Below are 27,705 nucleotides of genomic sequence, written 5' to 3'. Positions count from 1 at the left end.
CTTAGGCCCCCTGTTCCTCCTCCTCCCCCATCTCTCACCCCCAATGATCTGGCCACTTATTTCCTCATGAAAATCAACACGATCAGGTCTGAGCTCCCCAAAGTCACCCCTCCGCCTCTCCCCTCCGCCCCACCAACCCCCTCCCCTACTTTCCCATCCTTCCCTGCAGTATCCTCAGAGGAGATCTCCTCCCTCCTCGCAAGTGCCACCCCCTCCACCTGCGCCTCGGACCCCATTCCCTCTCACCTTCTTAAAACCATCGCCCCTGCCCTCCTACCTTCCTTAACTTCTATTTTTAACCACTCAATCTCCAAGGGCTCCTTCCCCTCTGCCTTCAAACATGCCCACGTCTCCCCCATCCTAAAAAAACCCGCTCTTGACCCCACTTCCCCCTCCAGGTATCGTCCTATCTCCCTACTACCCTTCCTTTCCAAAATCCTAGAACGAGTCGTCTACAATCAATGCCTAGAATTCCTTAACTCCCATTCTCTCCTAGACCCCCTCCAATCTGGCTTCCGTCCCCTCCACTCTACCAAGACTGCTCTCTCTAAGGTCACCCGTGACCTCCTTCTTGCCAAATCCAATGGCTCCTACTCCATTCTGATCCTCCTTGACCTCTCTGCTGCCTTTGACACTGTCGACCATCCCCTCCTCCTCCATACCTTATCTCACCTCGGCTTCACGGACTCTGTCCTCACCTGGTTCTCCTCTTACCTCTCTGGCCGGTCATTCTCGGTCTCCTTCGCTGGCGCCTCCTCCCCCTCCCATCAACTGTTGGAGTTCCTCAAGGGTCAGTTCTTGGCCCTCTTCTGTTCTCCATTTACACTCACTCCCTCGGTGAACTCATTCGCTCTCACGGCTTTAACTACCATCTCTACGCAGATGACACGCAGATCTACATCTCCGCCTGTCCTCTCCCCCTCCCTTCAGGCTCGCATCTCCTCCTGCCTCTGGGACGTCTCCACCTGGATGTCGGCCCGCCACCTAAAACTCAACATGAGCAAGACTGAGCTCCTCATCTTCCCTCCCAAACCCGGTCCTCTCCCAGACTTCTCTATCACTGTGGATGGCACGACCATCCTTCCCGTCTCTCAAGCCCGCAATCTCGGTGTCATCCTTGACTCGTCCCTCTCATTCACCCCACACATCCTATCCGTTCCCAAGACCTGCCGGTTTCACCTCTACAATATCGCCAAGATCCGCCCTTTCCTCTCCACCCAAACGGCTACCTTACTATTACGGGCTCTTGTTATATCCCGGCTAGACTACTGTGTCAGCCTTCTCTCTGACCTCCCTTCCTCCTCTCTCGCCCCGCTCCAGTCTATTCTTCACTCCGCTGCCCGGCTCATTTTCCTGCAGAAACGATCTGGGCATGTCACTCCCCTTCTTAAACAACTCCAGTGGTTGCCTATCGACCTCTGCTCCAAACAAAAACTCCTCACTCTAGGCTTCAAGGCTCTCCATCACCTTGCCCCTTCCTACCTCTCCTCCCTTCTCTCTTTCTACCACCCACCCCGCACGCTCCGCTCCTCTGCCGCCCACCTCCTCACCGTCCCTCGGTCTCGCCTATCCCGCCGTCAACCCCTGGGTCACGTCCTCCCGCGGTCCTGGAATGCCCTCCCTCCTCATCTCCGCCAAACTGATTCTCTTTCCCTCTTCAAAACCCTACTTAAAACTCACCTCCTCCAAGAGGCATTCCCAGACTGAGCTCCTCTTCCCCCTCTACTCCCTCTGCCATCCCCCCTTTACCTCTCCGCAGCTAAAGCCTCATTTTCCCCTTTTCCCTCTGCTCCTCCACCTCTCCCTTCCCATCCCCACAGCACTGTACTCGTCTGCTCAACTGTATATATTTTCATTACCCTATTTATTTTGTTAATGAATTGTACATCGCCTTGATTCTATTTAGTCGCCATTGTTTTTACGAGATGTTCTTCCCCTTGACGCTGTTTATTGCCATTGTTCTTGTCTGTCCGTCTCCCCCGATTAGACTGTAAGCCCGTCAAACGGCAGGGACTGTCTATCTGTTGCCGACTTGTTCATCCCAAGCGCTTAGTACAGTGCTCTGCACATAGTAAGCGCTCAATAAATACTATTGAATGAATAAGCTTCTTGTGGGCTTGGATGTCTACAAACTGTACTACCCCAAAAGCTTTAGAGCACTCAGCACACAGTAAGCACTCAAATATACCATTGATTGCCAAAAGTGTTATTGATCTAGTGGAAACAGCACAGTTCTGGAAATCAGGAGACCTGGATGTGAATGTGACTGTGGGAAAGTCACTTAATTTCTCTGTGTCTCGGTTCCCTCATCAGCCAAATGGGGATACCAAGCTACATGGCCTAGTAGAAAGAGTACTAGCCTGGAGGTCAGAGGATCAATTCTAATCCTGGCTCTGCCACTTGTGACCTTGGGCAAGTCACAACTTCTCTGTGCCTCAGTTTCTTCATCAGTAAAATGGGGATTAAAAACTTGTTCACTCTCCTACATACTCTGTGAGTGCCGTATGGGACCTTATCATCCTTTATCTAATCTAATGCTTAGTACAGTGCTTGGCATGTAGTAAGCACATAATGAGGCCTTCCCAGACTCAACTCCCCTTTTCCCTCTGCTCCCTCTGCTCCCCCTCTACCTCCCACTTCACCTCTCCTCAGCTAAGCCTTCTTTTCCCCCCTTTCCCTCTGCTCCTCCCCATCTCCCTTCCCATCCCCTCAGCACTGTACTCATCCACTCAACTGTATATATTTTCATTACCCTATTTATTTTGTTAATGAGATGTACATCACCTTAATTCTATTTATTTGCTATTGTTTTATGAGATGCTCATCCCCTTGATTCTATTTATTGCTATTGTTCTTGTCTGTCTCCCCTGATTAGACTGTAAGCCCGTCAAAGGGCAGGGACTGTCTCTATCTGTTACCAATTTGTACATTCCAAGCGCTTAGTACAGTGCTCTGCACATAGTAAGTGCTCAATATTTACTATTGAAATAATAATAATAATCTCCTCCTCTAGACTTATTGAAGGTAGGAACATGTCTCCCAACTCTGTTGAATTGTACTCTCCCAAACACTTTAATTAGTGCTCTGCACCCAGTAAGCACTCAGTACCATTTTTTTTAAAATTATTATTATTATATGTCAGTCTTATTACTTGCCTCCAAGGGATTCTTTCCAAGACAAGTTCCATTCTATTCTAACAATCTCAAAGTTCTCTAATTTGACATATTTCTCTATCAGCACACACAGTATGCACAAACGAAAGTAGGAGAAGGTAAGTGCTTGTTGTCTTTTTCCTGACTGATCAATTCAGAGCTATTTTTGAGTACTCAAGTCATTGCACTGCCTCTATTATTTCTCTGGGCAACTCAAGTCCCTTCTCTACTCCCACAGTCTCTGTGCTTGACTCTTTTCTCTTTGGAAATGGTGAACACTTGGGAGTATATCCCGGAGTCCATGGAGGAGCACAAGATTGGCAGTCACTGTTCCGATAGGTCATTTACAATCCCATGAAATGCCCATCACTCAGTACGAAGATGAGCAGTGTCACAACCGACCACATGCCAGCTCCTCACCGTTTCCACAGCAAAGCTGGGGGCAATTTTCTCGTTGATCTCGTTCAGCTTGTCTGAGAACAGCTGCCTGTCCTCTGTGGCCATGATACATTCCACTGAAGTGCCCAGGACCTTCACGCCATATTCCTGTAGCACGCCTCGTTTGAACAGCTCAACTCCTGCAGTGGGGGAGGACACGAAACACAATTCTTAGGATTTCTCCTTGGCTGGTCTCACACACAGACACAAAATGGGTTACCTTAAAAACCTCTCCCAAGAGCCTAGAAGATACAGTATAGAAACTGCATGGCCTAGTAGAAAGAGTATGGGCCTCGGGAGTCAGGGTGCCTGGATTTTAATCCTGGCTCTGCCACTTGCCTGCTGTGTGACCTTGGACAAGTCACTTAACTTCTCTATGCCTCGATTTCTCCACCTGTAAAAGGGGGATTAAATATCTGTTTTCTCCCCTACTTAGACTGTGAGCCTTATGAGGGATGGGACTGCATCTGACTTGCACATACTTCATCTACCCCAGTACCGAGCGCAATGCTTTGCACAAATAAGTGCTTAACACGTACCGTCATTTAATGTCATTATGTATCTGTTCCTCTGTGAGTTATACCTGTCTGGCTATGTTATGAATAGCCATCAATTTTTTTAAGCCTTTAAATATACATCAGCTTCCAATAGTTTGCCTACTGTTTTGCCATCTGGCAAGTTTCTAAAAGGCAAGAATTACAACTTTTATGTTTCCTACTTCTACCGTAATTCTCACCTGTAGATTTTTTCCCCAGGGCTTTTAGTACAGTGTTATGAACAGGTAAAGTACTTTATTCTTACTACTACTACTCCTGTTATGCCCTGAGTGTCTCCCAGCGCTTAAAACAGTGCTTTGCATGTAGTGAATGCTTAAATGCCATCATTATTATTAGACATGCGATTCAGAGGAAAAGGGACTGTGTCCAAACTGATTATCTTGTATCTACCCCCAGTGCTCAGGACAGTGCCTGGTACAGAGTAAATGCTTAAATAAACATTATGAACTTATCAGGAGTAGAGTAATAATAATAATAATAATGGTATTTGTTAAGTGCTTACTATGTGACAAGCACTGTTCTAAGTACTGGGGGAGATACAGGGTTATCAGGTTGTCCCATGTGGAGCTCACAGTTTCAAACTAAAACAGCTTCAGTTTGAAACTGAATCCAGTGCTCTGCATATGCTCAACCCAGCTAGGGAGCTCAGTATATAGTGCTCTGCCTACAGAAAACACTCAGTATAGCACTCTGTATATAGCAGTCACCTAGCACAGAACTCAGAGCCTACTCTGCTCTCTGTCAATCCTGGGGGTGTCATGAACAAACAGTGCCTAGAATTTTTTATCTCCTAGCACTGAAGGGTGAAGAAGACTGCAGGGTGGAACCATGAAACTCAGTGACTCAATCAACGGTATTTACTAGGGCAGAACACTGCACTAAATCAACAGGAGTCAGAAGGACTCAACAGTGCTAGGCTGGATGTGATTGTCACTTGCTGGGCTTGCTCAATTACTCAGGCTGCTTCTTTGTGTCTGAGACTGAGGTCCATGAAACCCAGACCCCAACCACCCCTCTGATCCACCAGCAGGATATTGTCCTCTAGAACTTAGACTCCAAGCCCCAAGGGGGACAGGGACTGTGACTGACCTAATTATAGTACATCTGCCCCAGTGCTTGGTACACAGTAGAACTACCGTAATCACTAAAGGACTTACCGCAGTTCAGCGCAGTCTGGCCCCCCATGCCTAGAATTAGCCCATCTGGCCGCTCGGCTTTGATGACCTCAGTGACAAACTGCGGCGTTATGGGAAGGAAGTAGACAGCATCAGCCTGCTTTAAGCCCACCTCGTTGGTCTGCACTGAAGCGATGTTTGGGTTCATCAGAACAGTTTTCACATTTTCCTCCTGGAAATAGAAAAGGAGAAAATGAATCACCTGAACCTACAGCTTACTGCCTGAACCATACCAACCTACTTAAAGCTTTAATTACTCATATTAACTGAGCCTCTGCCTCTCCCATTAGAGCGTAAGCTCATCGTGGGCAGGGGCTATGTCTGCTATAAGGCAATCAACGAACCAGTGGTATTTATTGAGTGCTTACTGTGTACAGATGACTGTTCTAAGAACTTATATTTTTCCAAGCACCTCGTTCAGTGCTTTGCACACATGAATGTGAGCTCATTGTGGGCAGGAAATGTGCCTATTATTATATTGTTCTCTCCCAAGAGCTTAGTAGAATGCTTTGCACACAGTAAGCGCTCAATACAATTGAGTGATGAATAAATATCGTTGCAAATGATGATGGCAGAGTGATGATGATGATGATGTTTGACATTGATTGACGTCAATCAATGCCCTCCCCGCCCCCCGTCTAGACTGTGAGCCCACTGTGGGCAGGGATTGTCTCTATTTGTTGCTGAATTGTACTTTCCAAGTGCTTAGTACAGTGCTCGGCACAGAGTAAGCACTCAATAAATACAATTAAATGAATGAATAGAAACCAAATAATGGTACTTTGCTAGCTTTTTGTGAAGAAACTTTCTTAGCAACCAAAGAAAATGTATTTCAAAGGGAAAAGAACATGTTCCCTTTTTTTTTTTCAGAGAAATCTTTAAGAGTTGCTCATTTCTCTAGATCTTCATTCCCCCGGGAATGCCACAAGGAGGACCATTATACAACTGCTTCTACCTGTTATCTAGAAAGAGATAATAAGCATATGGCAAAAGAAAACCCTCTACAAGTATGTAGATTTATACTCGGTCCTTTCCACACATCTGGAAATCCTTCCCAGTGATCCTTCCCCTAGGCAACAAAGGATAGTATCATTCTGCTACAGGCAAAAGACACCTGGTGTGGCAGAAGAGCCATTAAAAAGATACATCATAAATTTGTGTGTGTGTGTGTATATATATATATAGAGAGAGAGAGAGAGAGAGAGAGAGAGAGAGATCCCTCATGCTCTGCTGACGGAGAGATCCTATCCATGTCAGAGTAGAGATAAAAAATTGACATACCCTCCTGCACTGTATTCCAGTAAAGATGGTTTCCTACTGCCTGGACAGGTTTATCCCAGTCAATTACTGTTATTTATTGAGCTCTTACTGTAATCAGGACCCTGTACTAAGTACTTGGGGCAATACAATACAGTAGAGTTGGTAGACAAGACCCCTATCCTCACTGAGCTGAGGAGCAGCTACTGATAAGCAGTGAGGGCTAGTGATAGACTTCTAGCCTGGAAGTCAGAAGGACCTGGATTCTAATTGCTGTGTGACCTTGGAAAAGTCACTAAATGCCTGTTACCACATCTATAAAATGGGGATTAAGACTGTGAATTTCATGTGGGACATGGTCTGTGTCCAACCTGATTAGCTTGTATCTACCCCAGCACTTAGTTCAGTGCCTGGAACATAGTAAGCAACCTAACCAATACCATAAAAAAATGGAGTTTACAGTATAGTGGATTTACTATGGCCTGTCTGCTTTAGCCCTGCCTCTTAGTATCCCAGTTTTCCCCAAAACTTGTGTATGAGGACAGCAACCTTGTATAGCAACCCCTCTCTTGACTGCAGTACAATGGATGGTTCAGATTCACTAGCAGGCCAAAAAAAACCCAAACAAAAATAACACCCTTAATCCTTTGGGCTGTAAATTCCTTATGAGCAAGGATTGGGTCCCACTAACTCTATTACATTGTACTTTCCCAAGCACATGGTATACTGCTCTGCACACGAAGCACTCAAAAACTATTCATCAATTAACTTCCAAGCAACAGCTGTCTTCTAAGTACACTGTCCATTCAACCCTCAGACACTCAGAGCCCACAGAGGCCAAGTAATTGAAAGGAAAATATTTCTGCAGGCCCAGGGCATTATCAAAGCTCACACAAATTCAAGAAAGAAAGTTTAGGAATCATTGGGGGCATCTAAATGGTATCAACCTGGGTTGTTGGAACCAGCAATATCTGGTTTTGAATCACTGAACTTGATAACTTTGTCCTCGCAATTCAGTCAGAAAAGGGCAGTCCTATAAGTTGGGTACCTTTCCTAGAAGCTCTGAATATGCCCCGGGGGTCCCCTAAGTGAAGGGTGCTGACAGCTCTGACTTCCCTCTCCACATTCCTTCTGGCCCTGTCCAGTTGCTAGCCTAATTTACAGACTGGAGGCCATGAGGCCCATCAGCTTCAGAGACCTGGGCTTCCTCCGCCATTGAATGACCAATATCCTTGGCCCGTGATGAGCTTGGGACTTTTGTTTAGTGTAGGAAAGGGACCAATGCATCACTGGCAGGACATGCACTTGAATTTTGTTTCCAGGGGTCATGATGGTTGGTACTGAGCCAACCACACTCTTGCCTGACTGGAGCAGGTGCTGGAAGATGGTTCCATCATCTGGACACAGAGAAACAAATCAAAGGGGCTTGAGGAAAAGAAAGGAAGTAGAAGGTGTCTTCCAATTCCAACTTCCATAGGTTCTGCCCCAACACGTCCTCCTGGCCAGAGTAGTCAGTTGGACCTATAAGCCCCCTGAAGCCTGAGTTGAAAGGAAGTATTTGAGAAAGTTTGGAAATTCCATTCCATTTCCCATCAGACTCTGAACTCCTCATGGGCAAGGGTGGATACATTAGTGCCTAGTAGTGCTCTACAAACAGAAGATGCCCAGGATAGCACTCTGCTCTCAGTAGTTTTTAGTTAAGCCTGATGATTCTGATTTTGGCACCTCTAGAGCAGCCGAGGGCTGCAGATGTCCCTCAGGGAGCCCCAGTAGCCACAAGATCTCTGAGAAACACCCCTAAGCTTCTGGAGTGGGGAGAAATACCCATGTTGCCTCTGGTCCCCAGGGAGCCCATGACCAGTAAATAGATTTCTAATTGCTCTGGGTCCTCTCAAATTCCAAACACTTGCCCCAGCATTAGCCACTGAGCAGAGGCTGTCTAGAAACCTGGAGAGAGCCACTATTTCAGTAATAATGCCAATGGAGGGGTCAGCTCCCTCTGGAAAATCTCTCCTCCCTTCAGCTACACCTAAAGCCTGATGTCCTACAGCTTGAAGAGGTCAGATGAAAGAATAACTGAAAATATAGACACAAGAGCTCAGTCACAAAGTAACACAGAAGATAATAAATATGTAAAAGTCATCAAGGGAGCTACAGTGCCTTCTCATGGTCCTTAAGACATTTCTTTCCACATACATTTCTCTCCACCCAAACGGCTACCTTACTGCTACAGGCTCTCATTATATCCCAGCTAGACTACTGTGTCAGCCTTCTCTCTGATCTCCCTTCCTCCTCTCTCGCCCCGCTCCAGTCTATTCTTCACTCCGCTGCCCGGCTCATCTTCCTGCAGAAATGATCTGGGCATGTCACTCCCCTTCTGAAACACCTCCAGTGGTTGCCTATCAACCTCCACTCCAAACAAAAACTCCTCACTCTAGGCTTCGAGGCTCTCCATCACCTTGCTCCTTCCTACCTCTCCTCCCTTCTCTCTTTCTACTGCCCACCCTGCACGCTCCGCTCCTCTGCCGCCCACCTCCTCACCGTCCCTCGGTCTCACCTATCCCGCCGTCTACCCCTGGACCACATCCTCCCGCGGCCCTGGAATGCCCTCCCTCCTCACCTCTGCCAAACTAATTCTCTTCCCCTCTTCAAAACCCTACTTCAAACTCACCTCCTCCAAGAGGCCTTCCCAGACTGAGCTCCTCTTCTCCCTCTACTCCCTCTACCACCCCCCCTTCACCTCTCTGCAGCTTAACCCTCTTTTCCCCCCATTTCCCTCTGCTCCTCCCCCTCTCTCTTCCCATCCCCTCAGCACTGTACTTGTCTGCTCAACTGTATATATTTTCATTACCTTATTTTGTTAATGAAATGTACATCACCTTGATTCTATTTAGTTGCCATTGTTTTTACGAGATGTTCTTCCCCTTGACTCTATTGCCATTGTTCTTGTCTGTCTCTCCCGATTAGACTGTAAGCCCGTCAAACAGCAGGGACTGTATCTGTTGCCGACTTGTTCATTCCAAGTGCTTAGTACAGTGCTCTGCACATAGTAAGCGCTCAATAAATACTATTGAATGAATGAATGAATACATGCAGCATTGGTCACCAGTCATCTACACAACTTCCTTTATCAGACTTAAGCCCAGGAGCCCTGAGCGGGAACTGTTATTCTTCCAGGGAGGGCCATCTCAAATAATAATAATAAAAAAACTAGCCCTGCAGGCCTTCAACTTCCCCATGTAGGATACAGCAAGGGGACCAGCCACAAGAAAACTTGGCCTAAAATCTCCTTGTGGGAAAGCAACAGGTCTACTAAATTTGTGATTTTGTACTCTCCCAAATGCTTAGTAGAGTGCTCTTCACATAGTAAACATTCAATAGATACAATTGATATCCTTGGAAAGTGCCCTACTCAGAGCACTCATTTTCCCTACCACCTCTCCTTTCTGCATCATCCATCCACTTGGATCTGTATCTTTTGTACACTTGGTCTTCACGCCAACCTCAGCCGCACAGCACTTATATACATATCCCTAATGTATTTATGTTAATATCCACTTCCCCCTCTAGACCGCGAGCTTACTGTGGGCAGGGAATGTGTCTACTGTTTGTAATGTACTCTCCCAAGTAAATACAGTGTTCTGCTTAGAATAAGCACTCAATAAATACCATTAATTAATTTGGTGCCACATTCCTGCTCAACCCAGCATCAACAGGGCTCATCTGGGGAAGCACAGGCCCCCTGGAGAACCACAGCACTCTTACCTTCATGGCTTTGACAGCTTGAGATCCTGAGTAGTCAAATTCTCCTGCCTGACCAATGGACAGGCCTCCCGACCCAAGGATCAGAACTTTGGAAACCTTCAAACGATGAGAGCAAGATAATTTGTTATTATGCAAATGACAGAGGAAACAAAGTCTTTAGATTTAACGGAGTAAAGATGATGCCAGAGGACCGCTTAAAAATAAAACCATAATTCTTTATCGGTAGGAGGTTTCTTTTCCCAAACTTCATCAATTAGGGTTCTATGCTTTCTTCCAAACATACAATTTCCCCTTAATAATCAATTATTTGTTCAGCAAAAGTTCCCATTGTTCCATGAAGCCAATCTCCCCCACACAAGGCTTGGTATGTTATTTTCCATCTGAGGCACATCTCTGGTTCCCATCAACAGCTACTACAGAATGAGGTCACCTTCATATTTATCTAACCTCACTGCTAGAACGAAAACCTTGGAAGGTCAAGACAACAGCACATTGGGATGTCATGAAACAGAGAGATCCAATTTATCCAGCATGCATAATCTAAAACAAATAAGATCATGACTATCTCCCCCTCTAGATTGTAAACTCGTTATGGGCAGGGAATGTGTCTGTTTATTGTTCTCTCCCAAGTGTTTAGTACAGTACTCTGCACCCAATAAGCACTCAATAAATATGATTGACTGACTACTGAAGTGGAAAACAATTTTGACAGTATCCACTTCATTTAGAGATGTGTAGTTTATATGCCTAAAGCAACAGCAAGAAAATCAAACATGGGACCAAAAAACTGTAGAAGGTGCGGGCTGACCTCGATTCTGGATGCTGTCAAAGCAGGCTTGGGAAGAACTGAAGTAACGGTAGTGCCTTTCCCCTTCTTTATCAGTGAAATGAAGGAATCAAACAAGTACTGGAAAACAAAAGTCAGGAAACACTTACAGGTCTGAAAGCAAACTACCAGTTCTGATGCTAAAGGTTTGGCCATCCATCTGGGAATTGGTTAGATGTGAGTTCTTAATTCTGTCAATCTGGCCTGGTTTCTGCCTCCAACTCAAATTCTAGCCACACATTAAGTTAAAAGGTGATTCTCAGCACCTTTTAACTTGAATTTACTGCTGGAAAAGGAGAATGTATTTTTCCATTTCTACCTGTTCTTCAAACAGGTTGAAGAAACTTTTCCCAGGCTTGACCCAAAGGTTCTCACTGGGACTTTCATTAGAGTTGAACTTTTTGGAAGGCTCTAACCCCAGCATTTTGATGGATGCTGCTGTTCAACACTCCATGTACCACAGTAATGCAGCTCCCAGCAGTAGGTATTACACATTTCTTGTTTCTAGGCAATAATCCATTTCAAGAGTTATAAATGAAGACACGCTTCATATCAACCATTGTGATAGGTGATATAACCATCCCTCTGTCTTCCCTTACAGTAAGAAGTGAAACAACAGAAATGGACTGATGCCTGCAAAGTCTAATGTAAGATTTGTTTTGTTTGGGGTTGGAATTTTTATTTGGTCATGGTTCGAGGGTCTGAGTCTCAACCGGGTGCCCCAGGCCATCAGAGTTCCCGGTACCAAGGAGAAATGCAGGAGCCGAAAGCAAGAGGTAAATCAGATGGCCCAGCATTTCTGAAAAATATGGAAAAATTTTTTTTTCCTAGTAAAGGGTTTACGAAACACTTTACCACAAATCACAAGAATAACAACATTTAAATTAAAACCAAATCTCTTCTAAGCATTCCTTATGGTCCTTTTCTTAGAGGGAGTGAGCAATATTTATGTGACTACACGTCTCTCTTGCTCTCTTCCCCAACGCTCCAGCTCATCCTTCTCCTCCCCCTCTTTCTTCTACTGCGGCTTATTAATCCTCAGTAGCTACCCAACCAGTTGCCATAGGGAGCTTTGTGAAGTCACAGATGGGGGATTAAAATTTCATTTCAGTTATAAGAGCATGAGAGAACAAGAGGGAATTCATTTGCATAGCTCAACAATTGTAGATTTGGGAACTAAAGTGTTTTGAAATGATAATGGATTTAAATAAAAATAGCATCTGGTTTCTTAAGGGTCTTCCCACATTTTGTGGGGTATTTTGTAACAGATAGAGTACTTCCTCTTTGCTATTCATAGGAGAATTTTCATTCCAAACTGGTTAGTGAAGAACTCTCTGGAAATACCCAGATCTACTGAAAGCTTCTCTGGAGGAGGTGGATGGCAAATCCCGGTCATCTTTTTAAACATACCTCAGTGTCGGTTGGGCCAGGGCTGACCTCTGGATGGAACTGGGCGGTGAAGATGGGTTTGCTTTCATGCATGATCCCCTGAGTGGCAGAAATGAAGCTGTTAAATATCTCTTCTGGAATGAGTCACCTCCTGAGATTAACTCCAGGCAACTACACAAGCAACAACATTCTAACACACACACATTCTTCTATGGCACAAAATTTTGACAGGTGGAACTTAGCAAATTATGGTTACCATCTGAGGGATGGGTGCATTTCAACAGTGTCATGGTTGGAGTATGGAGGGAATGGAAAAGACTCCACAAGGGAATTCAATCAGTTTAAAATCTAATTAATATTTGATTACTAATTGTGGTATCTGTTGAGCTCTTTCTAAATGCCAAGCACTGTACTAAGCACTGAGGCAGAGACAGTGTGGCTCGCAGTCTATGCACAAGGGAGAATAGATGTTGAAGTCCCATTATACAGATGAGGGAAACGGAGGCACACAGAAATCAAGTGATTTGCCCAAGGTCACACAGCAGACAAGTGGCAGAGCCAGGATTAGAACACAGGTCCTCTGCCTCCCAGGGCCAGGTACTTACTATTCACTAGGCCACACAACTTTTACTAAATGAAAATAAGGGTATTTGATCTATTACTTAACCACGTGATCCTTGAGGACTCCAAGATCAATCCACTGGACTATAGATTCCCCATCCCCACTAAACCTGCCCAGGCTAATCCAATCCCCTCCCTTCCCCCAAAGCTTTCAGGAGCAGGGAAGTGAGACCCTTCAAGGCTGGGACGATTTCCGCCGTTGAGTCTGAAAGTTGATCCTTGCAATTGAATACTAAAGCTCAAGGACTTCCAGAGGAATCTGTGACTCCCCTGATTGGGTGAGGAAATGGAGCAAGATGTCTCTGGGGAGAGGCAGCTTACTGTGAGAGTATCCAAGAACAAAAGCTCAAGGGAACAAAGCATGAGTCGCATTCAAGAATGGCAGAGTCAGGGAAATCCTCCTTTCATCATCCCTGCCAGGACAGGCAAAGGAAGAACACATACCTCATTCGTTTGATCATTGACATTGACAAAAAGGGGCTTCCATCCGGCTGGAAGGGTGCTGTGATCCAGAGCATAGCCATGGTTCTGGGCAGTGATGAAGGCTTGCCTGTTGGTGATATTCATAACTGGCTGATTCTGCCCTCTGAGGAGAAAAGGAAATGACGACACAAATGAGATGGGTGAGGCAGGTATTCTTCCATTAATAATGAAGAAAGCGGAGCGTAGCAATCACATTACATAGGTTCAGTTGCATAGTCTAAACCAACTCTAGGACAAAGTCCCAGGCCCTCAGTCCCAATCCTTGTTCCTTGTAGGGCAGTCAACATGGCTGCCAATTCTGTAGTACTTTACTCTCCCAAGTACTTAGGGCAGTGCTCTGCCCTCAGCAAGTACTCAATAAGTCATCATTGATTGACCCTGTATCAACAGACATTAATTCAGGGTGTCTGGTAATAGTAACGCTGAGAAGCAGCATGGCTTAATGGAAAGAGCTTAATGGAAGGGCTTGGGCAGGGGATGTGGGTTCTAATCCCTGCTCGGCCGCCTGTCAGCTGGGTGACTTTGGGCAAGCCACTTCACTTCTCTGTGCCTCAGTTACCTCATCTGAAAAATGTGATTAAAGACTGTGAGCTCCGCATGAGACAACCTGCTTACCTTGTATCTAACCCTGGGCTTAGAACAGTGCATGGCACATAGCGCTTAAATACCATCATAATTATTATTATTATCTGAGGTAACTACTTAACTGATATATAACAAGCTTTTGGCAAACAATTACCACAATATGTGGTGGGGTTGAAATTGAAGGAATTCACTGGTCCAATGGGACTAGTAAATATAATAAGCTCCTTAGCTGGAGGTATGCAAGATAAAGACACAGCTGTCCAGTTCAGAACATTCTGAATGACAACTTGAAAAATTAAACATAAAGTGAATATAGTTTGTGGTACAGAGGAAATCCAAAAAAGCCACTGGTATTTAAGAGGTGTTAACTGTATAAGGGCAATATAACAAACACAGGGAATGAAAAAACCAAATTAGAACAAGTGCCTTGCCCTCGAAGGGCTCACACAGAAGACATGTTTGGGAATAAAATCATTTCCAGTACCCTAGGGCAAAGCTTAAAATTAGACATATCCCCAGGAACGGGGATCGACCAAGTGTTTTAACCACAGTCTTCTCCAGTAGAAACTATCCCAGTGGAGGTATTTTTCAGAAAGCAGGGCTCTTAGCTATGTGCTCAAGCGAGCTTGGGCTATTCAGTTGGCTGTAATAATCATGATAAAAATAATTGTGGTATTTCATAAGCACTTAGTGTGTGCCAGGCTCTGTACTAAGCGCTAGGGTGGATACAAGCAAATTGTGTTGGGCAGAGTCCCTGTCTCACGAGGGGCTCACAGTCTCAATCCTCATTTTACAGATGAGCTGAGGCACAGAGAAGTGAAGGGATTTTCCCAAAGTCCCATGGCAGAAATGTGAGAGAGTTGGGATTAGAACCCATGACCTGACTCCTAAACCCATGCTCTATCCACTATGCAATGCTGTTTCTTTCTATGTGTATAGGAAGGTACAGCAATGAAATATTTATTAGCCAAGTTCCCTTGCATGTTGCCTATGGACTTTGGTTTATATCACAAAAGCACTTTGATATTCACCCAACCCGAGTTCCACAGCATTTATGCTGTACTCTGTGTACATCCTTACACTCTGCCACAACACCTATCCATCTCTCCCACTAAACTGTAAGCACCTTGAGGGCAGGCATCTTGTCTATCACATCTGTTGTACTGTCCTCTACCAAGCACTTAATACAGTACTCTGCACTCACACTCACAGTAAGAGTTCAATAAATACCATCGATTGAAATGAGATACCAAAATTCTTGGCTCACAAAAACTGCCCAAAAAATTTATTCTTTTTTGGGTGACGAAGCCAGAGCAAGACCTGGACCCACCTGTTAGCCATGGGCATCTTATAGGTTTTGGCACCAGCAGCTAGTCCTGTTATCAAACTCCCAGTGCTGATTCCAAACAATGGCTCCTTACGGTCTTCCTCCAACACCTAGGGCAGAAAGCAGGTTATTTCCTCCAGGGCCCAACTCAGAAACCAGAGATCCCCAAATGGCAGTGTTGTTTCTTCTCTGTGTGATGCCTGAACTCAGTTCTTAGCTTGACTCTGCTCTGGCACTACGCAGCTGAAGACTGCTTCCTCCAGATCGTTAATCCAGCATGTGAGCATAGATGGAGAAAATATAAATAAATACCTGTCATGTGTAGAGTGCATATACTCCAAATCTTAGTGGCAGGACTCATTTTGCTCATTTCAGTTTACTACTACTAATAATAATAATTTTGTATTTTTCTAAGTGTTACTCTGCACCTAGTACTGTACTACACATTAGGAGAGATGCAAGATAATCTGGTGGTCAGAGTCCTTGACCCAGGCAGGGTTCACAGCCTAAGGGAAACTGCCTTTGGAAAAAGCAGGTTTTCTGAGAAAGAGTTTGCTTTTCTTCATGTAGTAAAGCTCCTCGAACATCCTAATGTTTGAGGCCCTTCCTTCTTTTCTCACTGCCCCACAAACTCTCCCTGAAATCTAGAGAGTCCCAGACCTTCCCCAGACCTGACTCCCACCCAATCGGCTCTGTCAAAGGCATGGCGGTGCCCCTCAAAGTCCCTTTTGTCGCACTATCTTGTTGAACAAAGGCTACCCATCCCAACCCCCTCAACCGAGCATAGCCCACATGGCACACTGTACCTTCTTGACATTCTGAATTAGTGGCTGTGCGAGAGCTGGGTTCCCAGGTCCACCAGCAATTAAAAGTCCATCATACTCCATCTTGGTGAAATCGTGGTTCCAAGGAACTAAATGCACTTCAGCTCCTCGCTGACAAAGAAACAAGAGAGATCAGAGGGGGGCAGATTCTAAGATGTCTTTGCTCCTTGAAAAATGAGCATTTTTGAGACCCCAGAAGAAATTATTCCATGGCCAAGCAAACAAATCAAAATGTCCTGCTGAGCACACTCCATGCAGGTAGGAGGTTCTCATTAGGATTCTGGAGTGCCTAACCCTCAGCAGCAGTGGGAATTACCATACATAAGGAATGGAGTTCTTGGGTGCAGGACAGTTCACTTGATGAGGAACCGGTTATCTGTATTCTCAGGAGTAAAAGGAGGTTGGCCAGGAGAGAGAAATGCATTTTCTGCAAAAATCCCATTGGCCTCTGCCACAGTCAGTCCTCCATTCTCCATTTTTTTTTAATTTTTTTTTTTACAACCAAAATTTTTCTACTGCTCCTCTTAAGTCTGAGCAATCATGCTTTGTGAGACCAACACTTTAGGTGATGAGCTTCCAATGTTTTGGGTTTCGATTCCTAGGACATGGGAGTAAAACTCTGCAGTCTAAAAACAAAGATAACCCTGCTGTCAAGTTCATAGTACCCCAAGACCCTGAGAATCTGACTTTAGTGGAAAGATATTCCTGCATGGTGACAAAGTCTCCCAGAAAGGGGCAGCAGCAGGAACCATGCCCTGAGGTTTATGGGGAAAAATGCCTCAGAGTTCAGACAGTAACCAATAGTCCTTCAAGAGAAACCTTCCCTAGGAAGACTACCCCCAGGAAATCTACATTTCCAGGGCTGGCTCTGAATTCGGTTCAACCAGGAGAACTTTCTATGCTTCTGGGCCCAGGACATCAAAGAACTCCAGCCCATGCATATCCAGAGATTTCCTCCATCTCCATGATCTCTCAAGGCAGCATTACAGACAAGGAAGGGACTTGGGCTACTTCATTCATTGAATCACATTTATTGAGGGCTTACTCTGTCCAGAACACTGTACTAGGCATTTGGGAGAGAACAACATTAACACATTCCATTTCTACAGTGAGCTTACAGTCTAGAGGGGATGAGACAGAAATTAATAAAAATAAATTAGAGATATGTACATAAATGCTGTGGGACTGGGGGAGGAGGAGCAGGTGGAGAACAAAGAGCAAGTCAGGATGATGCAGAAGGGAGTGGGAGAAGAGGAAAACCCTGGGTGGGGTTGGGGGGGGCTAGTCAGGGAAGACTTCTTGGAGGAGATGTGCCTTCAATAAGGCTTTGAAGCAGGAGAGAGTAAATGTCTGTCGGATTTGAGGAGGGAGGGCATTCCAGGCGAGAGGCAGGGAGTGGACAGGCTGGGTTGTAGTAGGAGAGTAGTGACATGCGGTAGGAAGGGGCAAGGTGATTGACTGCTTTAAAACCAATGGTTAGGAGTTATTGTTTGATGCAGAAGTGGTTGGGCAACTACTGGAGTTTGAGGAGTGGGGTGACATATCCTGAACATTTCTGTAGAAAAATGATCTGGGCAGCAGAGTAAAGTATGGATTGGAGTGGGGAGAAACAGGTCAGCATGGAGGCTGATGTAGTAAACCAAGCGGAATATGATGAGTGTATTAACAGGGTAGCAGTTTGGATGGAGAGGAAAAGGTGGATTAGAAAGCATGAAAGTCTACTCCTAAGAGCAGAAAGGGGTTGATTCCGTGAAGAAGTTCAGAACTCTGCATTTGGTGATTTGGGGAGCAGAAAAGCAGACCCCTCTTTATTCAGCCCCCCTTCCAGACCCACAGCACTAATTTATATATCTGTAATTTATTTATATTAATGTCTGTCCCCTCCCTAGAATGTAAGCTTGCTGTGGGTAGGGAATGTATCTATTACTGTTATACTTTAGCCTCCCAAGCACTTAGTACAGTGCTCTGCACAGACTAAGCAATCAATAAATGTGATTGACTGACCGACTGACAGAGACCAGCTCTAAATCAGTGCAAAAAACCTGAGCCCCATAAAACAAGACCAACTCCACAAAGAAGCCCACTTACCTTCACGAGCAAACGGATTACATTCTGCTTGATTCCACAGTCCACAGCAACCACTCTGATGGGATTTCCTTTGCCAAACACCTTGACCTCCTATCATGTTCAAAGCAAGAGACAAAAAGAAACATTATTTACTGAACTGTAAGCTCTTGTTTTTACAGTTCTTATTTGCTTGCTTTGTGCCAAGTTCTGTACCAAGGAAGCACTGGGTTAGATGAAAGATAATCACAGACACAGTTTAAGTAGATCCTACCCTTTTTACTTAGACTGTGCACCCCATATGGGACAGTCTAAGTAAGAGAGAGTAGGATTTAATCCCAATTCTAAAGAGGAGGAAACAGTTTCAGAGAAATCAAATGGCTTGCCCAAGGTCACACAGCAAACCAGTAGTGAAAACAAGACTTAGTCTTTGACTCCCAGGTCCATGCTCTTTCCACTAGGCCAAGCTGCTTCCCTGAAGGCAGGGATCATATCTACCAACTCTATTGTACTTTACTAATCCAAGCCCTTAATACTGTGCCCTGCACATAGTAAGCACTCAATAAATACCACTGATTGATGGACTGCTGAGTGTGACCAGCAGGTAGCATTCAGGCATTTTAGGACATTTTGCACTAACCCAGGGAGTTGATTGATTGGTAACTACTAGGGAGTGACTAGCCCTGAACCATCAATTTGCAAAAAAGCTCAGCAAGTGCCACTTCCTGATTTTCGTTTTTATGAAATAAAAAAAAAATGCTTTGCGTTTTTTCTATCTTCTTTTGATTGCAGTAATAACCACGATCCCCAAGAAGCCAGTGGTTCCCTCGGTTAATGATTGTCTCTCCCCGGCTTTGCCTCATTATCAGTGAGGCGCAGCAGAACCCTTGAGGCAGCTCAAGGATGATACATCATGCTATAAGCGCCGCTTGGCCCCATGCTTTAAGGAGAAACGGAACCGGGCAGAGCTGAAGCACTGGACAATAGGCTGACACAGAGATGTCAATGTACAAGTCAGCAAGGCATTCCGCAGAACTGCTTCCATGTGCTGACCCAGAAATCCTCTGGGCCATGCCTCATACTTCCAAGCACTGGAGTAGGCTGCATCTGACGCTTTCAAAGCATGTCAGAATCCTGCACAGGGCCCAAGCCCTGAGTTAGTAACCCTCAGCCACTCCTGCCGGGATCACAGAAAGTCACAAACGGAAATGACCCTAGAAGTGTGAACATCCGATTTTACTCTGATTTCAGCCGCAAACAAATGCTCTATCCCTGCCAGAGTTTCAGATGTTTTATCTTTGTTAATCAAAGGTTGCATGAAAGCTGCCATTTGATGGGCTTAAAGTGTCCCCAACACCAACATTTCTGAATCCAGAACCTCTCTGCCCTCCTCACCTAATGGGAAACTACCAGCACCCAATGTTTGCTCACAAGGAACATTCTGAGAAGAGAAGAACTGCTTTTGCTGCATAAAGACCAAGAGGAGAGAGATCCTGGATCTTGCTTTCTGCTTCCCCCACTGACCCAGTTGGTTTTCTCCCCATTGCATATTGCCAGGGCTCTACTCTATGAAAGAAAGTGGCAAATGCCACTTTCTGTGCTTATGAAAAAGGACGGAGGAGGTCCTTTTCTGCATTTCCTAAATATCTACCTCAGCCAGGGGCAGGCTTGGCCAAAAACACCACTACAACCCAGCCTCTCCCCACCACCCAGTTATTGACGGAAATATCTTAAGTGTTTACTGTGTGCCAGGTACTGTGCTAAACACTGCTAAACTAAACATAGATCATCAGAATGGGCACAGTCCTTGTTACCAATAGGACTCGCAGATCAAAAAGAAGAACAGATATTTTAACCCAGTGTTACAAATGAGGAAACTGAGGCACAAGGTGCTTAAATGAATTGTGAGATTGTGACAACTGGAGGAGCCAGGACTAGCATGGATAGATGAGCAGAGGAGCAGATTCAATTCCACCGGTTATTGTTGTAAAATAGAAACTATACTCCCTGATCAATGGTATTTATTTTCAATTGTGTGCAGAACACCATCCCAAGTCCTTGGGATAGAACAGTACACTAGAGTTGGTAGACTCATTCCCTGCCCACAGTAAGCTTGCAGTCTAGTGGGGGAGACATATTAATATGAAGAAATAAATTACAGATATGTACATAAGTGCTGTGGGGCTGAGGGGAGGATGAATTCCAAGTGTCCAAAGGATAGAGGGAGCTGGGGTGAGGTGGGAAGAGAGAAAGATGGCTTAATCAGGGAAGGCTTCTTGGAGGAGATGTCTGTAATAAGGCTACACTGCTCTAGGTGTACAAAAGGATGTAGTAGTTTAAAAATCACTTTTGTGGGTGTAGTTGTAAGAATATGAATGTGGAGATGGGATCTATGGATGTGTATGCAACAAAACCCATCTAGCTGCAAACGTTACAGACCTTAATTCTTTCCTTTCAAGAATTCTTCCCTTTCAAACCTTTTCCTGGTTTTGCAAGAGTATAATTTGTCTTATCCCTTCTGGAAGGGGACCCAGAACAACCAGATTATGAAGGGCCCAGAAATACAAGTTTACTAAGTAATTTCAGCAGTCAAATCTAAACCCACACGATGAAGACAGTTGGCCCAGCCAGCACACCCTGGGTACCAGTTACACCCAATCAGTCAATAGTGTGTACGGAGCACTTATTTGTGAAGTGCTTACTGTGTGCCCAGCACTGGGGTAGATACAAGATAATCAGGTTGGAAACAGACTGTGAGCCCTGTGTAGATTAGGGACTAAATAGAAGGGGGAAAGTTTGAATCTGCATTTTACAGATGAGAAAACTGAAGCACAGAGAAGTCAAGTGTTTTGCCCAAGGCAGCAAAGAAGTGGCAAAGCCAGGATTGGAACACATATCCTCTGACTCCCAGGCCTGTGCTCTTTCCACTAAGCCATGCTGCTTCCCAATTCTGTGCAGAGTACATTGGAGATGACAGTACAATAGGGTTGGTAGATCCCTGTACCCAAGGAGCTTACCGTCTAGTTGGGGAGACTGACCTTAAATTCAAGAAAAGAGAAAGGAAAAGCTGAACTGGTCCTGACACTGCATTTAGGGATGCTGTTTAGGGCCCTGCTGCTGCATGAAGGGGAGGAAAGTGTTCTGCTATCCTTTCAAAGCCCAGAAATATTTTCTCAAAGGTTTACAATATCACAGTGTCCTCAGGGGAGGGAGAAAGATGAGTGAACTCAGTAGAACAAACAGTATTCAAATCTGTTATTAGTATGTCTGGATCTGCTATTAATGGTTTTATGTACCATTTTGCACACTGTAGGCACTCAATAAATACCACTGATGGTGAATATGATGTCTATATGTGCTATTAGGATGCTTAGAGCTACTATTAGTATGTGCTTATGTATTACTAGTGTGTCCTCCCCTCCCACTCATGCTCCCGCCCATCACTGTGGGAAGCAGGTCCTGAGCCCAGCAGGAGCACTGAATGGATAGTGACTGCTGGAAAACACTTAGGATCCTAAAAGGAAGGGAAAACTTGTGGAAAAAACATAGGCCTGGGAATCAGAAGACCTGGGTTCTAATTCCAGCCCTGCCATTTGTCTGCTGTGTGGCCTTGGGAAAGTCGATTAATTTATCTGTTCTTTAGTTCCCTCATTTGGAAAATTGGGATTCAATACCTGTTCTCCCTTCTACAGTCCTAAGTGGGACTCGATTATATAGTACCTACCCCAGGGCTTAGCACAGTGCTTAACACATAGTAAGTGCTTAAATACCACAGTTATTAGGAGGGCTGGGGCCCGATCTCATCCAAGACTGCAGCAATAAGGACCAAGCATGCGTGCGTGCGTGTATGTGAATTTCCTCTTTAAGTGGAAGTTCCCTATGAGCCAGGTCCCATATTCAAATCACCATTCATGGATCCCCTTCAGCACTCAGTACTTTATATATTATAAGCATTTAGAGTAGTAACAGTAATAATAATAATGTTGGTATTTGTTAAGTGCTTACTATGTGCAGAGCACTGTTCTAAGCGCTGGGGTAGACACAGGGGAATCAGGTTGTCTCACGTGGGGCTCACAGTCTTAATCCCCATTTTACAGATGAGGGAACTGAGGCACAGAGAAGTTAAGTGACTCGCCCACAGTCACACAGCTGACAAGTGGCAGAGCTGGGATTCGAACTCATGAGCCCTGACTCCAAAGCCCGTGCTCTTTCCACTGCGCCACGCTGCTTCTCAGTAGGATTAATGAGTGCTGACAGGGTGGAAGGCTGTATCAGATGCTAGGAATAAAGGGACATGGTTCCCTGCCCACAGGGAGGTTCCACTCTAAAAAGGAGAGACAACCACAAAAAATATTTACAAATCAAGTGGTCAAAATAAATATTTGAGGACATATAAACATGAGTGTTAAGGTACATAAGTTCATAAGTGCTAGAGTTGGAAGAGGTAGGATTTAAAGAGGGTTTTGAATATGGGAAAAGGTGTGATCTTTCTGATGTGGGGAGGGAGTTCCTAACTGGGGCAACTGCGTGAACAGTGAGAGTAGAAAGCCAGGTATGGTTAGAAGCTTGGCTTGGAGAGAATGAAGACAGCAAGGTGTGGAAAAAAGGATGAAAAAGAAAACTAGGTAAAATGGGCCCAGATGGTGGAGACCCTTGAAGCCTATGGTGAGGAGTTTTTGATTTGGTATTTCTACATCAACTATTTGTATGTCTATCTACTTTCAGTTGCCTGATTGCCATCCAGTTCATATGCCAGTCATGGCATATTTGTGGTAGGTACAAATATGTTTGTCCTGAGCATACCTGCATCCTTTAGTTGCTACATATTAATTCATTAAATCCTGTCAGTTCAACCTTCACAACGAAGTTAAAATCCACCCTCTCTTATCCACCCAAACTGCTACCATGTTAATCCAAGCATTTATCCTATTTCACCTTGATTACTGTATCAGCCTCCTTGCTTATCTCCCTGGCTCCTGTTTCTCCCCACTCCAGCCGTTACTTCACTTTGCTGCTCAGATCATTTTTCTACAAAAACATTCAGGCCATGTTTCCCCATTTCTCAAGAACTTCCCATCAACCTCTGCATCAAACTTTTTACCATCCGCTTATAAGCACTCAATCACCTTTCCCCCCTCATCTCACCTCACTACTTTCCTACTACAACCCAAACCACTCACTTCATTCCTGTAATGCCAAACTATTCACTGTACCTGGATCTCATCTATCTCACCACTGACCTCTTGTTCACATCCTGACTCTGGCCTGAAACGCCCTCCCTTTTCATATCCGACAATTACTCTCCCCATTTCAAAGCCTTATTGAAGGCACACCTCCTCCAAGAAGCCATCCCTGACTAAGCCCTAATTTCCTTGTCTCCCCCCATCACCCTGACTTGCTCCCTTTATTCAATCTCCCCACCCCCACAGCACTTATGTACATATCTGCAATCTATTTAACGTCTATTTCTCCCTCTAGATCACAAGGTCGTTGTGGGCAGGGAATGAGACGGTAATATTGTTGTGTTGTACTCTCCCAAGCAGTTAGTACAATACTTTGCACACAGTAAGTGTTCAATAAATAGTGATTGATTACTACTAGTACATCTTATCTACTATTCATGCACTAATGTAATGGAGTCTAGCATATCATATCTACTATAAGTAAGACTCTCTGCTAATTCCATGCCTAGAGTTACTCTTCCCACCAGGATAGTTAGAAATCCTGCCTTCTGTCCCTAATGAATAAAGCTGTCTGTTCTCTCATGATAAGAAAAGCAGTATGCTTTTGATATTTTGATCGCCGCTCTTCCAGCATGGATTTCTTCTGTGTATGCCATTCATCAAGCTATTTTTATCCTTTTAATAACTCCTGCCCTAGTGCCCACACAGCTGTCCCAGCTGGAGCCTTTATGAGGAGATTTTCACGCTGTAGTCATTTCGGCTGCTGCTGCTGACTGACAAACAGTCATTTCACAGATGAACTGCTCTGGGGAGGAAGAAAGCTCCTCTTGAAGATCAGGTCACGATTGAACGTCAGGGCAAATAGATTTTGTTCTATCTTACAACCTATCTTTACCCAACTGGAACACCCTCTCTAAATGGACCATTTAGTACAGCGCTCTGCACACAGCAGATGCTTAATAAACATCATTGATATATGAAGAAATTTCCAATTTGAAGAGGAAAAGATACGTTACAATAAATGTAGAATGAGATCAATAAAGCCCTCAACCTAAAAACATCTTTCTTGTCAAATTCTAGGCAGTCTCATATTATGCTTATTATTATGCTACTTGTGATACACTAGATTAATCTCTCCTTAATAATAACACTTTGGACTGAAAATGCCAATACTAGCCCTTTCTCAATGACTGTCACTGCACAGTACTCTGAGGAAGAGTGATAAAAAAAAAAAAAAACAACTGTGGCATTTGCTAAGTGCTTACTATGAGCCAAGCACTGCACTATACACTAGGATAGATACAAGATAATTGGACATCTCCTCTGTCCAACACAGGGCTCACAATCTAAGTAGGAGGGAAATCAGGTATTAAATACTGATTCTTCCAGATAATTAAACACAGAGAAATTAAGTGACTTTCTTAAGGCAAAGTAGCAGGGTTGAGATCCAAACCCAAGTCCTCTGACTCCTGGACCTATACTCTCATGTCCATCTTGTCTGTAAGACTACTGCTAGGAGAGTGAGCGAGAGAGATAGAGAGAGTGAGCAAGAGAAAGAGAGAGAGCACACACATGTGTGTGCGCATGTGTGTATTTCTTGATCAGTAACAGCTCAATGAAATGGTGTTGCAGGTTTTTTTGTTTAAATTTCAGTTTTTCTAGAAACACTGGCCCATATCAATCCCTTGTGGATGTCTTCATATGAATTTGAGTGGGGTAAGCCAATGACAGGTGCTAGACAGGTTCTTGCCCATCAGTATAGCATTAAGGAGCAAACAATGCTTGGCACATAGTAAGTGCTTAACAAATACCATAATCATCATCATCATATCAGACCTCATTTTATCTACACCATTCTGAACTCCTTGAAATTTTAGATTTCTTCTTCCTCTGTAAATGGGCCCAAAGACAACTGCTAGCCAGAGCTAAGCATCTGCTGAGTTTCTCAGGGGAAACATCATGCTGACCTTCCTAACCAGTAGAACACACATCAGGAGGTGGGAGACTTTGCCTTTAACATACCTCCACGGGGACCAGCCCAGACATTTCACCTGTGACCAACTCATTCAGCCCCCTCCTCTTCTCCTCCAACCCTCAGCCTCCCATGACGCACTTCTAAGGATACGAAAATGGAAAGGGAGGTTGACAGGAAAAAGGAAGCACAACTTTGTCATCTTAGAGGCTGATGTCACAGATGATTCTCACCTCTATCTTAGCCACTCCGTCTAGCTCTGTGATCCCCCAAATTGTCCACCGTTTATTCACTGAATCATCTGCACCCCTGAACCACTGTGTATGGGTTCACCAGGTGACTGTGTGGCAGAACATAAACTTATTTCTGCTCAACCCTTGACTCTATATAGCATCTCGGAGAAGTCAGTTGTGTGCCTCAGTTGCCCCAACTCTTTCATGCTGGATTCAGGAAGCTCTGGACCAAGAGTTGGTGAATATTGGTGATTGAGCAGCAGCATAGCCTAGTGTAAAGAGCATGAGCCTAGGAGTGAGAGGGGCTGGGTTCTAATCCCAGCTCTGCCACTTGTTTGCTGTGTGTCCTTGGACACTTCTCCATGCCTCAGTTACCTCATCTGTAGAATGGGGATTAAGACTGTGAGCTCCATGTGTGACATGGACTGATTAACACTACCTAAGTACTTAGTACAGTGCCTGGAACACCCTAAGAGCTTAACAAATGTCATAAAAAATAAAATGTTTGACATCACAAGCCATATAATGAATTTGACTTTGACACTGCTGAGTTCATTGATGGTAATCACGTGTTCATATAAAAATCTCTAACCCAAATGCCTCGATAACGACCCCAAAATCTGCCACAAGGATCCTATATAAATCACTTCCATAAACAGCCTACCACCCTAGCATTAATAGACTCCCAAAATCCGATCTTGGGTTGATAACAATACACCTGATTTCCAGAATCCAACACTACTTTTGTTCACACACAAATTGCCAAGTGTGGCACCAAGGAGCTAGCTAATTGGATTGCGCATTTGTAATGCTGACTTTGAAGCCTATGAAATAAATGATACCTAACAAGACATAGTCTCTAATCTTCCACACCCACTGGATCTGTGCTTGTAGGGGGCAACGTGAAATAGCTTCTCCTTGACTGTGGAATATGGGCAGGGCCCCAGTCTCAATTTAGGGGTCCTGCAACATAGACTGGTTCAAACCAATACTTATAGCTCTATTCACTTGGTCTTTTCTATTGTGACTGTCCAATACATTGTTATGGAAAATGACATCCTACCACTTGAAGGCCTGGATAGAGCTGGGCAGGGAATGTTTCTGCTTATTGTTATATTGTACTCTCTTAAGTACTTAGTGCAGTTCTCTGGCCACAGTAAGCACTCAATAAATATAACTGAATGAACTCCTCTCCTCCATATTCCAACTTTGACATCTATTCTGTAGGGTATGCAACAGAATCTTAATCAGATAATATTTATCAGACAATATCAACCTCTTGCGGATGTTATGTGAATTTGAGTGGGGTAGATCAATGAGAGGTGCTAGACTGGTTCTAGCCAGAGAGGGTAGCATTAAGGAGCGAACAGTGCTTGGCACATAGTAAGTGCTTAAATACCATAATTATTATTATTATAATCATTATAGCAGACCTCACTTGATCTATATCATTCTGAGCTCCCTCAAATTTCAGATTTCTTCGTCCTCTGTATATGGGCCCAGAGACAACAGCAATTCTTAAAATTACAGGGCCACTGATGTATTGGTTAAAACGTGCCACCTAGTTAAGAAGCAACTAGGCATAATGTCATCTGTTTTATCACTAAATGATTTTCCCAACAAGTGTTTGTAACCAGGGATCAAGACTAAGCTTTTTGGAATGATTCCATCCAACCAAATACTGCTCAGTAGATGTGTTTTAGATCTCTCTCCTGTCCACTACACACTCTTGCTACCTTCTCAGTGTACATGTCCTCAGTTAAACAACATTGTCCAAGAGGACATTGTGTCTATCCATATTTCCTTGCAGGGCCAATCTTTTTGAGTGTTCTCAAAAGAGTTTTGCTCTCAGCA

General features: G+C 44.4%; 1 protein-coding gene across 1 annotated transcript in view; it reads right to left on the bottom strand.

Moving 5' to 3' along the window:
* Window positions 1-27,705, bottom strand: part of CPS1 (carbamoyl-phosphate synthase 1) — a 178,035-nt gene that overhangs the window by 95,834 nt on the left and 54,496 nt on the right. Inside the window, exons 8-16 of the mRNA XM_029068816.2 lie at window positions 18,488-18,577; window positions 16,382-16,510; window positions 15,579-15,685; window positions 13,625-13,766; window positions 12,581-12,658; window positions 11,153-11,251; window positions 10,345-10,440; window positions 5,305-5,494; window positions 3,573-3,730 (exon numbers count right to left, since the gene is read on the bottom strand). Coding sequence (XP_028924649.1) covers window positions 3,573-3,730; window positions 5,305-5,494; window positions 10,345-10,440; window positions 11,153-11,251; window positions 12,581-12,658; window positions 13,625-13,766; window positions 15,579-15,685; window positions 16,382-16,510; window positions 18,488-18,577 — 1,089 coding nt within the window. The remainder of the gene's footprint in view (window positions 1-3,572; window positions 3,731-5,304; window positions 5,495-10,344; window positions 10,441-11,152; window positions 11,252-12,580; window positions 12,659-13,624; window positions 13,767-15,578; window positions 15,686-16,381; window positions 16,511-18,487; window positions 18,578-27,705) is intronic.

The sequence above is a fragment of the Ornithorhynchus anatinus genome, chromosome 7, assembly GCF_004115215.2.
Source record: "Ornithorhynchus anatinus isolate Pmale09 chromosome 7, mOrnAna1.pri.v4, whole genome shotgun sequence".
Classification (NCBI taxonomy): Eukaryota; Metazoa; Chordata; class Mammalia; order Monotremata; family Ornithorhynchidae; genus Ornithorhynchus; species Ornithorhynchus anatinus.
This window is presented reverse-complemented; position numbering and strand designations above follow the sequence as displayed.